The sequence below is a fragment of the Bombina bombina genome, chromosome 12 (genome assembly GCF_027579735.1).
Source record: "Bombina bombina isolate aBomBom1 chromosome 12, aBomBom1.pri, whole genome shotgun sequence".
NCBI lineage: Eukaryota > Metazoa > Chordata > Amphibia > Anura > Bombinatoridae > Bombina > Bombina bombina.
The window spans coordinates 39,801,035-39,813,906 of record NC_069510.1 but is presented as its reverse complement, the minus strand read 5'-3'; the positions used below and the strand labels follow the sequence as shown (position 1 = coordinate 39,813,906).

Here is a 12,872-nt window from a genome sequence, read left to right as displayed (position 1 = left end):
ACAATGTAATTATTAATTATATTGTAGCTATCTTAGGGTTTATTTTATAGGTAAGTATTTAGTTTAAATAGGATTAATTTATTTAATGATAGTAATATTTATTTAGATTAATTTAAATAATATTTAAGTTAGGGGGGTGTTAGGGTTAGACTTAGGTTTAGGGGTTAATTCATTTAATATAGTGGCGGCGGTGTAGGGGGGGAAGATTAGGGGTTAATCAATGTACAGTAGGTGGCGGCGGTGTAGGGGGGGCAGGATAGGGGTTAATAAATGTAATGTAGGTGGCGGAGGGCTCTGAGTGCGGCGGTTTAGGGGTTAAACAATTAATTTATTTGCGGCGGGGTCCGGGATCGGCAGGATAGGGGTTAATAACTTTATGTAGGTGGCGGCGGTATAGGGGGCGACATATTAGGGGTTAATAGGTATAATGTAGGTGGCAGCGGGCTCCGGGAGTGGCGGTTTAGGGGTTCAGATATTTATTATAGTGGCGGCGGGGTCCGGGAGCGGTGGTTTAGGGGTTAATATATTTATTATAGTTGTGGAGGGGTCCAGGAGCGGCGGTTTATGGGTTAATAAGTATAAAGTAGGTGGCGGCGGTGTAGGGGGGCAGATTAGGGATGTTTAGACTCGGGGTACATGTTAGGGTGTTAGGTGCAGACGTTCCCATAGAAATCAATGGGATATCGGGCAGCAGCGAACATGAGCTCACGCTGCTGTCAGACTCCTATTGATTCCTATGTCATCTGCCGCCTCCAGTGTGGCGGATTGAAAACCAGGTGCGCTGGCCCGGAATAGTGGCGAGCGTACCTGGTAGGTATTTGATAACTACCAAAAGTAGTGAGATTGTGCCGAACTTGCGTTCCGGACATCTGTAGTGACGTTATTATCGATCTGTGTCGGACTGAGTCCGGCGGATCGTATGTTACGTCACTAAATTCTACTTTTGCCGGGCTGTAGGGCTTGATAACTACAGCGAATCAGCCTCGACACAAATATGCTGCGGAATTCCAGCGTATTTGCAGTTGATGGCTTGATAACTAGAGGCCTCTATCTCTCTCACTCTCTCTCTCTTTCTTTTGTTTTCTCCTTGTTCTTTATTAACCTTACCATGATTCTGAATGTTAAATCCAGAATTGAATGGGCTCCAACTAGAATGTGACCTAGTTATCAAAGCCTCAAGATCAGCCAATGTTGAAATTTGTGACGTAACATACAACGCAGATCGATGCTTACGTCATTACAGATGTTCCGAATACACATTCAGCTCTATTTGACACTTTTTCCCATTTATCAAACATTTAACAGGTACGATCGCGGCTATTCGGACGCAGCGTACCTAGTTTTCAATCCGCCACCCTTGAGGTCACGGATGCCATAGAAATCAATGGGAGTCTGAAAGCACCGAAAGCTTATGTTCGATGCTGCAAAACAATGAAGTATACCCCATTGATTTCTATGGTAGAAAACAAGTTACGTTTACACCCTAACATAAACCCCGAGCCTAAACCCCCCTAATCTACCGCTCCCCGACACCGCCGCCACTAAATAAAGTTATTAACCCCTAAACCTCTGGCCTCCCACATCACCACCACTAACTAAACCTATTAACCCCTAAACCGTCAGCCCCCCACATCTCAAAAAATTAATTAAACTATTAACACCTAAACCTAACAACCCCTTAACTTTAAATTAAAATTACAACATCCCTATCTTAATATAAACTATTTTTAAACTATTATACTACAATTAAATTAAACTACCAATTAAATAAATTACATATTAAAAAAACCTAACCCTACTAAAATTATTTAAATATACCATTAAACCTTATTAAAAAGTATTAAATTACCAAAAAAAATCTAAGTTACAAAACACCCCCCTCACTAAATTACGAAAATCAACAAACCAAATTATCAAAAATAAAAAAATTGACACCTAATCTAATAGTCCTATCAAAATAAAAAAGCCCCCTCAATATAAAAAAAAACCCTTGCCTACAATAAACTACCAATGGCATTTAGCTCTTTTACTGCCCAGACCCTAATCTAAAAATAAAAACCACCCAAAAAACCCTTAAAAAAACCTAACACTAACCCCCGACGATCCACTTACAGTTCTTGAAGTCCCGCTTAAAGGATCCATCCAGCCGGTGAAGTCCTCATCCATGCGGCAAGAAGTCTTCATCCAGGCGGCCCCTTCTATCTTATTTCAGACGGTGAAGTCCTCATCCATTCGGCAAGAAATCTTCATCCAGGTGGCCTCTTCTATCTTCATCCAGCCGGCCTGAATCTTCAATGCAAGGGACGCGATTCAAAATGGCATCCCTTGCATTCCTATTGGCTGATTTAATTTTGGAAATTCAAATAAGCCAATAGGATGAGAGCTACTGATTTGAACAGCCAATAGAATTTCAGAAGCTCTCATCCTATTGTCTGATTTGAACAGGCAAAAGAATTTCAGAAGCTCTCATCCTATTGGCTGTTTCAAACAGCCAATAGGATTTCAGTATCTCTCATCCTATTGGCTGATTTGAATTTTCAAAATCAAATCAGCCAATAGTAATGCAAGGGACGCCATTTTGAATCGCGTCCCTTGCATTTAAGATTCAGTATACGGCGGCGACCATATGAAGAGGATGCTCTGCACCAGATGTCTTCAGGATGGACCCGCTCTGCGCCGCCGGGATGAAGATAGAAGATGCCGCTTGGATGAAGATGGGGCCGCGTGGATGAAGATGGAGCCACCGGGATGAAGATCCTTCAAGCGGGACTTCAGCAACTGTGAGTACCTAAAGAGGGGTTAGTGTTAGGTTTTGTTAAGGTTTTTTGCGTGTTTTTTTTTTTTTAGTTTAGGGTTTGGGCAGTTCTTAAAAGAGCTAAATGCCCTTTTAAGGGCAAGAAAAAGAGCTAAATGCCCTTTTAAGGGCAATGCCCATACAAATGCCCTTTTCAGGGGAATGGGTAGATTAGGTTTTTTTAGATAATTTTTTTATTTTGTGGGTTTGGGGGTGGGGGTTTATAATGTTAGTGGGCCTTTGTATTTTTTTTAGAAAAAGAGCTGATATCTTTAGGGCAAAGCCCTTTTAAGGGCTATTGGTAGTTTATTCTAGATTAGGTTGTTTTTTTTAAAAGGGTATTAGAATAGGAATAATTTGTATTACTTTGGATAATTTGTTTGTTATTTTGTGTAATGTTTTTGTTTTCGATTTGGGGTGGGTTTTTATTTTTAGATTAGGGGTTGGGCATTTCTTAAAAGAGCTAAATGCCCTTTTAAGGGCAGGAATAATAGCTAAATGCCTTTTTAAGGGCAATGCCCATACAAATGCCCTTTTCAGGGCAATGGGGCTGATTTATCAAATTTCTGTCGGACCTGATCCGACAGTGCGGATCAGGTCCGCAGACATCGCTGAATGCGGAGAGCAATTTGCTCTTCGTATTCAGCATTGCACCAGCAGCTCACAAGAGCTGCTGGTTCAACACCACCCCCTGCAGACATGCAAACCTGCAGATTGGCCACCATCAGGGTGTGTCAATCAACCCGATTGTACTCGATCGGGTTGTATTGTGGCGATTGCTTTCCGCCTGCTCAGAGCAGGCGGACAGGGTTATGGAGCAGTGGTCTTTAGACCGCTGCTTCATAACTGCTGTTTCTGGCGAGTCTGAAGACTCACCAGAAACACAGCCCTTTAAGCTCCATTTGGAGCTTGATAAATGGGCCCCAATGGGTAGATTAGGTTTTACTTTATTTTTATTTTGTGGGTTTGGTGGGTGGGGGTTTGCAGTGGCGTCACTAGGGTTGGTGTCACCCGGTGCGGTAAGTCATGGTGTCACCCCCCCCCCCCCCAGAAAGCAGACACACACAAAAACACAGGCAAACACACATACAAACACTCAGACACACTTAAAAACATACTCGGATGCACACACAAACACTCGGAAACACACTCAGACACACACACAAAAACACTGAGACACACAAAAACTCAGACACACACATACAAAATATGTAAACTGCACTGCATTAATTAGGAAGCTCATGCCTAGAGCTGCTCCCTGGCTCAGCAGAACATCAAATGAAAGATAAACAGAGCACTCTAAAATAAATCACTGAAGAAAAGGTTTAGGCGCGCAAACTATGAAAATTCTGCTCTCTGACTCTGTTCCAAGTCTGTCAGTGCACAGCCCTGGGCCGCATGTCACTGAGCAGTGAGCACAGATAGGCAGGCAGGTTTAGGCTACTGTTAGGGGGTGTTTGTTTTTCTTTTGTAGGAAAAGAGCTGTTATCTTAAGGGCAATGCCCTACAAAAGGCCCTTTTAAGGGCACACAAAAGGCCCTTGGTAGTTTATTATAGATTAGGGTTTTTTATTTTGGGGTGTTTTTTTTGTTTTTTTTAAAGGGTATTAGAATAGGAATATTTTTTATTGTTTGGATAATTTCGTTTGTTATTTTTTGTAATGGTAGTTTTTTTTATTTTTTTTATTTTTATTTTTTGTAATAGTAGTTTTTTTATTTTTTGTAATGGTAGGTTTTAGTGTAAGGCAGCTTAGGTTTTATTTCACAGGTAACTTTGTATTTATTTTAACTAGGTAGTTAGTAAATAGTTAATAACTATTTACTAACTAGTCTACCTAGTTAAAATAAATACAAACTTACCTGTGAATTAAAAATAAAACCTAAGCTAGCTACAATATAACTATTAGTTATATTGTAGCTAGCTTAGGTTTTATTTCACAGGTAAGTATGTATTTAGTTTTAAATAGGTATTATTTAGTTAATAATTGTAACTAATTTAGCTCTATTTTTATTATGTTAAAGTTAGGGGGTGTTAGGGTTAGGTTTAGGGGTTAATAGTTTAATTTAGGTTGTTGCGATGTGGGGGGGTGGCGGTTTAGGGGTTAATAGGTTTATTTAGTGGTAGTGATGTGGGAGGCCAGAGGTTTAGGGGTTAATAGCTTTATTTAGTACTCAAAAACAAAAGAAAAATAGGGGGCGCCCTTAAGAACACACAAAGTGAATAATTATAAATAGCTTATACTAAATATAATTCAGATAGATAGATTATGTAAATATATAATATCACACCGTAGAGATTTTTTTAGATATAACGTATTGGTACAAGATATTATTTAACACACAGTAATCATAGGACTAATTAGATATCACCCAATGTAGATAGATATCAATTGAAGGTACAAAGATGGTAAAATGTCCTTTTGTGGAAATCTTGAGGATAGTATACAAAGGCAGCAATCTGTGGTGGTCCAGGCCAAGATCCAGATACAGCAATCTAGAACAACAAACAGAAACAGATGCGCCACATGGCCCAATATTGCAGGTTCCAGAGGATAATAAGCTTTATTTAGTGGCGGCGATGTTGGGAAGCAGCGGAATAGGGGTTGATATATTTATTATAGTGTGGGCGATTTTGAGGTGCAGAGTTATAGTGGTTAATAACTTTAGTATAGTGGCAGCGATATCGGGAGCGGAAGATTAGGGGTTAATAAATTTCTTTAGGTGGCGGCAATATCGGGAGCGTCAGATTAGGGGTTAATAACATTATGTAGGTGTTGCGATGTCGGGGGCGGCAGATTAGGGGTGTTTAGACATGGGGTTTATGTTAGGGTGTTAGGTTTAAACTTTTTTTACCCTATAGACATCAATGGGGCTGCGTTACGGAGCATTTAATTTCACGATCACAGGTGTTTTTTCTGACCCGCTCTCCCCATTGATGTCTATGGGGAAAGAACAGCGCTTGTATTTTGTGCGGTTTGGTGCTTAATGCAACCATATTGCACGCACAAGCCGGCTGTTGTAATGGCAGCGCTATGGAGGGTGAAATTGTTGCGTTCGTTAAAAACCCTATAGCGCGCATAACTCGTAATCTACCTGTATGTTAATAAATGTGTCATATAGGACCACTATATACAGTATAGGCACTTTCAGTCCCTTTTTTTCTAACACCTCTAATCTCCTCACTTTGGGGCCTATCTATCAAGCTCCGAAAGGAGCTTGATGGCCCGTGTTTCTGGCGAGTCTTCAGACTCGCCAGAAACAGCAGTTATGAAGCAGCGGTCACAAAGACCGCTGCACCATAACCCTGTCTGCCTGCTCTGAGCAGCGGTCAGAAATCGCCAGAAATCAATCCGATCGAGTACGATCGGGTTGATTGACACCCCCCTGCTGGCGGCCCATTGGCCGCGAATCTGCAGGGGGCGGCGTTGCACCAGCAGCTCACAAGATTGAGCTTTAATCCTATTGGCTGATCCAATCAGCGAATAGAATGCAAGCTCAATCCTATTGGCTAGTATAGTGGCAGCGGTGATGTTGGGGGCGGCAGATTAGGGGTTAATAATATTTAACTAGTGTTTGCAATGCGGGAGTGCGGCGGTTTAGGGGTTACTATGTTTATTATAGTGGTGGCGATGTCCGGAGCGGCAGATTAGGGGTTAATATTTTTATTATAGTGTTTGCGATGCGGGAGGGCCTCGGTTTAGGGGTTAATAGGTAGTTTATGGGTGTTAGTGTACTTTGTAACACTTTAGTTATGAGTTTTATGCTACAGCTTTGTAGCACAAAACCCATAACTACTGGTTGTCGGCGCTATGGAAGTCCCATTGAAAAAGGACTTTTTGAAAGGTGGGGTTAGGGGTAGTTACATTGCATTACAGCCAAAAAGGTGTGCGGTATATCTATACCTACAAGACTCGTAATAGCAGCGGTAGTGAAAAAGCAGCGTTATGAGCCATAACGCAAAACTCGTAATCTAGCCGTTTTTTATGAGGGAAATTTCCCTTAAAGAGACATGAAATCCTTTAAAAATAATTTCCTGATTCAGATAAGGCATACAATGTTTAACATCTTTTCAATTTCCTTTTAATTAGCTTATTTATTTTGGTACACAGCTGAACACAGGTGAACCAATGACGAGAGGCATATATTTGGAGCCACCAATCAGCAGCTAGCTTCTATTAGTAGTGCATTGCTGCTTCTGAGCCTGTCTAGTTGTGTTTTTCAAAAAAGGATACCAAGAAATAATAGCAAACTAAATAATAGAAGAAAATTGGAAAGCTGTTTATAATTACTGACTCTGGGGTAGATTTATCATAGTGCAAGCGGACATGATATGATGTAGCGTATCATGTCTGCTGCACATCGATAAATGCAGACAGCATAGGCTGTCAGCATTTATCATTGCACCAGCAATTCTTGTGAACTGCTGGTGCAATGCCACCCCCTGCAGGGGGTGTCAATCAACCCGATTGTACGGAGCTTGATAAATCGTCCCCTCTAACTAATTCATGAAAGTAAATGTTGGGTTTCATGTCTCTTTAACTTCTTACACCTTTGCTTTGAACATATACAATAAAGTGGTGTTACATTTTTAAATGATATATTACACTTTTACTTTAAATTAATATTTTTATATTTGGGATGTTTTTGCTCCCTCAAAATTTTGGTGTAAAAAACACACTGCAACATATCTAATGAAAAAGCTATGTGCCATAATATATATTTTCCAATGCAATATAAACGGAGAAACAATCACCTAGATTACGAGTTTTGCATTAGGCTTAAAAAGCAGCGTTGGCCGGTCCTAACGCTGCTTTTTAATGCCCGCTGGTATTACGAGTCTTGCAGGTACAGGTGTACCGCTCACTTTTTTGGCCAGACTTGGCAATACCGCAAATCCACTAACGTAAATTGCGTATCCTCTTTTTTTCAATGGGACTTGCATAGCGCCGGTATTACGAGTCTGCCAAAAAGAGAGCGGTAGACCCTCTCCTGTCAAGACTGGTACCGCATTTTAAAGTCATTAGTTAAGAGTTTTACACTACAAAGCCGTAGCATAAAACTCTTAACTAAAGTGCTAAAAAGTACACTAACATCCATAAACTACCTATTAACCCCTAAACCGAGGCCCTCCCACATCGCAAACACTAAAAGAAATTTTTTAACCCCTAATCTGCCGAACTGGACATCGCCGCCACTATAATAAATATTTTAACCCCTAAAGCCGGGCGAAGTGGTCCTCCAGACGGGCAGAAGTCTTCATCCAGACGGCATCTTCTATCTTCATCCGGCGCAGAGCGGGTCCATCTTCAAGACATCCGACGCGGAGCATCCTCTTCATTTGACGGCTAACACTGAATGAAGGTTCCTTTAAATTACGTCATCCAAGATGGCGTCCCTTCAATTCCGATTGGCTGATAGAATTCTATCAGCCAATTGGAATTAAGGTAGAAAAAATCCTATTGGCTGATGCAATCAGCCAATAGGATTGAAGTTCAATCCTATTGGCTGATCCAATCAGCCAATAGGATTGAGCTGGCATTCTATTGACTGATTGGAATAATTTGGAATAATTTGTTTATTATTTTCTGTAATTTAGTGTTTGTTTTTTTTGCACTTTAGCTAATTTTATTTAATTGTATTTAATTGTATTTAATTTAGGGAAATAATTTAATTATAGTGTAGTTTTAGGTGTTAGTGTAACTTAGGTTAGGTTTTATTTTACAGGTCAATTTGTCTTTATTTTAGCTAGGTAGTTTATTAAATAGTTAATAACTATTTAGTAACTATTCTACCTAGTTAAAATAAATACAAACTTGCCTGTAAAATAAAAATAAAACCTAAGCTAGATACAATGTAACTATTAGTTATATTGTAGCTATCTTAGGGTTTATTTTATAGGTAAGTATTTAGTTTTAAATAGGAATAATTTAGTTAAGATGATATGAATTTTATTTAGATTTATTTAAATTATATTTAAGTTAGGGGGGTTAGGGATAGGGTTATACTTAGGTGTTGGGGTTAATAAATTTAGAATAGTGGCGGCGACGTTGGGGGTGGCAGATTAGGGGTTAATAAATATAATGTAGGTGTCGGCGCTGTTGGGGGCAGCAGATTTGGGGTTAATAGTTATAATGTATGTGTCTGCGATGTCGGGGGCGGCAGATTAGGGGTTAATAAGTGTAAGATTAGGGGTGTTTAGACTTGGGGTTCATGTTAGGGTGTTAGGTGTAAACATAAATGTGTTTCCCCATAGGAATCAATGGGGCTGCGTTAGGAGCTAAACGCTGCTTTTTTGCAGGTGTTAGACTTTTTTCAGCCGGCTCTCCCCGTTGATTCCTATGGGGAAATCGTGCACGAGCATGCACAACCAGCTCACCGCTAACGTAAGCAGCGCTGGTATTGGAGTAAGATATGGAGCAAAATTTTGCTCAACGCTCACTTTTTGTCTGTTAACGCTGGGTTTGTAAAAATCTGTAATACCAGCGCTGTCTGTAAGTGAGCGGTGAGCATAAACTGCTTGTTAGCACCGCATAACTTCTAACGCAAAACTCGTAATCTAGGTGAATGTAAAAAAACAACAACTGTAAAGAACCAAAAGGATAGACAAATCTATATGACTTTAATTTCCTTTATCACAAAAAAACATTAGCAGGTTTCTTTACAATGCTACACCTGATACATGGAAAGGAGTGAACAATAAACAATACAAAAAAATACAATATTAAATAAATATATTTGGATGTTTTGTGTGTGTAAGGTGCAGAGTGTATTTATGAGCAACAATTTGTTTGACAATTATGTCATGTACAAAGAAATTAATTATCATGGTTAGTTTCTGTCCCTTGCCCCTTCTAATTCTAGTGCTATTTCTTTATGTTTGCTATGAATATATACTGCTGTTCTAAATAGTGCTATTTATATATTAAGTATGCTTAGATGTATTTATCTGGATTACATGCTTGTCCTCATACGTATTGTATAAATATATTTACATACTATATACTGTATATATATATATATATATATATATATATATATAATCATCCTTTAACTGCATTATAAAAATCCTCTAAACAGCATCATCACTTAAAGTGACATGAAACCCAAAATGTTTCATTCATTATTCAGACAGTTGTTTTTAAACAACTCCCAATTTACTTCTATTATCAAATGTGCTTCTCTTGGTATCCTTTGTTGAGGGAGCAACATTGCACTACTGGGAACTAGCTAAGTTTTATGTTCAACGTTTCATTTGATGTGACACTACAATACTAAGGAGCAGACAACAGTAGAACTTACGTGGACAGGTGTCCTCTGAAGAACAAGACAATATTGTTATCCAAAGGATCAGGGCCAACAGTCTCTGTGCAGTAGATCCTCTCATAGCTGAGTGATATGTGTGTGTTCTAAATCTGTTGCAATCTTTAAGAATGTTTAAATATAAAACATCTTCCTTCCTGCCTGCTATTACTAATCTTTATATCCTATAGACCAGCTAAAAATATGATCATTTTGCAATAGATGTTGCTATGATGAAATCGTATTTCCTAAAATACAGCAGTAATACAATGTAATGCGTATGTGTGTGTATATATATATATATATATAGTTCAAAAAGGAAAAACCGGCAAGCTCTAGGACAATTAAAACAAATCTTCTTTAATGGTCACATTAAAAAACACAAAAGTACAACAGCCAGAGCACGCCTGACATGTTTCGGCTTGGTAGCCTTAATCATAGACGTGCCTAAATGAAGTAGACATTTGTTCTTTAAAAGCAAAGCTGTGAACCTATTGGTTAATTATAATACACATGTGACCTATACTCATTTATAGAAAACCAATTCCACTTGACCCTGTGTACACTTGATAACAAAAAATGTAAATTGATATACAGTATCTCACAAAAGTGACCCTCACCCCTCACATTTTTGTAAATATTTTATTATATCTTTGCATGTGACAACACTGAAGAAATAACACTTTGCCACTGGAATTCTCTTCCACTCCTCCATGACGACATCACGGAGTGCTCCCCCACCTTCCGTTTGAGGATGCCCCACAGATGCTCAATAGGGTTTAGGTTTGGAGACATGCTTGGCCAGTCCATCACCTTTACCCTCAGCTTCTTTAGCAAGGCAGTGGTCGTCTTGGAGGTGTGTTTGGGTTTGTTATCATGTTGGAATACTGCCCTGTGGTCCAGTCTCCGAAGGGAGGGGATCATGCTCTGCTTCAGTATGTCATAGTACATGTTGGCATTCACTGTTCCCTCAATGAACTGTAGCTCTCCAGTGCCGGCAGCACTCATGCAGGCCCAGACCATGACACTCCCACCACCATGCTTGACTGTAGGCAAGATACACTTGTCTTCATACTCCTCACCTGGTTTCCGCCACACGCTTGACACTATCTGAACCAAATAAATTGATCTTGGTATCATCGGACCACAGGGCATGGTTCCAGTAATCCATGTCCTTAGTCTGCTTGTCTTCAGCAAACTGTTTTCTGGGCTTTCTTGTGCATCATCTTTAGAAGAGGCTTCCTTCTGGGATGACAGCCATGCAGACCAATTTGATGCAGTGTGCGGCGTATGGTCTGAGCACTGGCAGGCTGACCCCCCACTCCTTCAACCGCTGCAGCAATGCTGGCAGCACTCATACGTCTATTTCCCAAAGGCAACCTCTGTATTTGATGCTGAGCACGTGCACGCAACTTCTTTGGTCAACCATGGCGAGTCCCTGTTCTGAGTGGAACCTGTCCTGTGAAAACACTGTATGGTCTTTCCCACTGTGCTGCAGCTCAGTTTCAGGGTCTTGGCAATCTTTTTATAGCCTAGGCCATCCTTATGTAGAGCAACAATTCTTTTTTTCAGATCCTCAGAGAGTTCTTTGCCATTAGGTGCCATGTTGAACTTGTGATAACACCAAATTTAACACACCTGCTCCCCATTCACACCTGAGACCTTGTAACACTAATGTGTCACATGACACCAGGGAGGAAAAATGGCAAATTGTGCCCAATTTGGACATTTCCACTTAGGGGTGTACTCACTTTTGTTGCCAACGGTTTAGACATTAATGGCTGTGTGTTAAGTTATTTTGAGGGGACAGCAAATTCTCACTGTTATACAGGCTGTACACTCACTACTTTACATTGTAGCAAAGTGTAATTTCTTCAGTGTTGACACATGAAAAGATATAATGAAATATTTACAAAAATGTGAGGGGTGTACTCACTTTTGTGAGATACTGTATATACAAATCACACAACAATTTCTGGCACTTATGGACATATGATGTGCAAATAAAGAAAACAATAATAAAATACATTAAATATAATATTTTCACATGAAACCCTGAGACTCAGGGGGGTAGTTATCAACGTGTCAACTTTCCTGCCTTCGCCGGCCCAATACGCCCGCCTAAGCTCGCCTCACATCGCCGCCGCGGACCTGAAAATTTTCGCCTAAGTTATCAAATAAAGCTGTCAAAAAGCCGCAGGGCGATGAGCAGCGGACTGTGAGAGTTATCACTCATCCGATCTCGCTGCTCTTCGGCTTTTTCACAGCTTTATTGCTAGCCTGTCACTAAGCACTCACACTAAACTGCACTGTTCTACCCCCTATACCGGCGCCCCCGGAGCCCCCCGCAACTAAATAAAGTTACTAACCCCTAAACCGCCGCTCCTAGACCCTGCCGCAACTCTTATAAATGTATTAACCCCTAAACCGCCGCTCCTAGACCCTGCCGCAAGTCTGATAAATGTATTAACCCCTAAACCGCCGCTCCCGGAGCCCACTGCCACCTACATTATACCTAGTAACCCCTATCCTGCCCCCCCTATACCGTCGCCCTCTATAATAAAGTTATTAACCCCTATCCTGCCGATCCCGCACCTCACCGCAACTAAATAAATAGTTTAACCCCTAAACCGCAGCTCCCTGACCCCGCCGCAAACTATATTAAATTTATTAACCCCTATCCTGCCCCCCCTACACCGTCGCCACCTATAATAAATTTATTAACCCCTATCCTGCCCCCCACTACACCGCCGCCACTGTAATAAAATTATTAACCCCTA

At 40.4% G+C, this 12,872-nt stretch overlaps 1 protein-coding gene across 2 annotated transcripts in view; it reads right to left on the bottom strand.

The window, feature by feature from the left end:
• The window catches only part of LOC128643149 (ficolin-1-B-like), a 114,328-nt gene extending 104,139 nt beyond the window's left edge, over window positions 1-10,189 (bottom strand). For both annotated transcript variants that reach the window (XM_053696114.1, XM_053696115.1), the window contains exon 1: window positions 10,093-10,189. In XM_053696114.1, the coding sequence (XP_053552089.1) occupies window positions 10,093-10,177 (85 nt within the window). In that variant the 5' untranslated portion in view covers window positions 10,178-10,189. The remainder of the gene's footprint in view (window positions 1-10,092) is intronic.
• Between the last annotated feature and the right edge of the window lie 2,683 nt (window positions 10,190-12,872).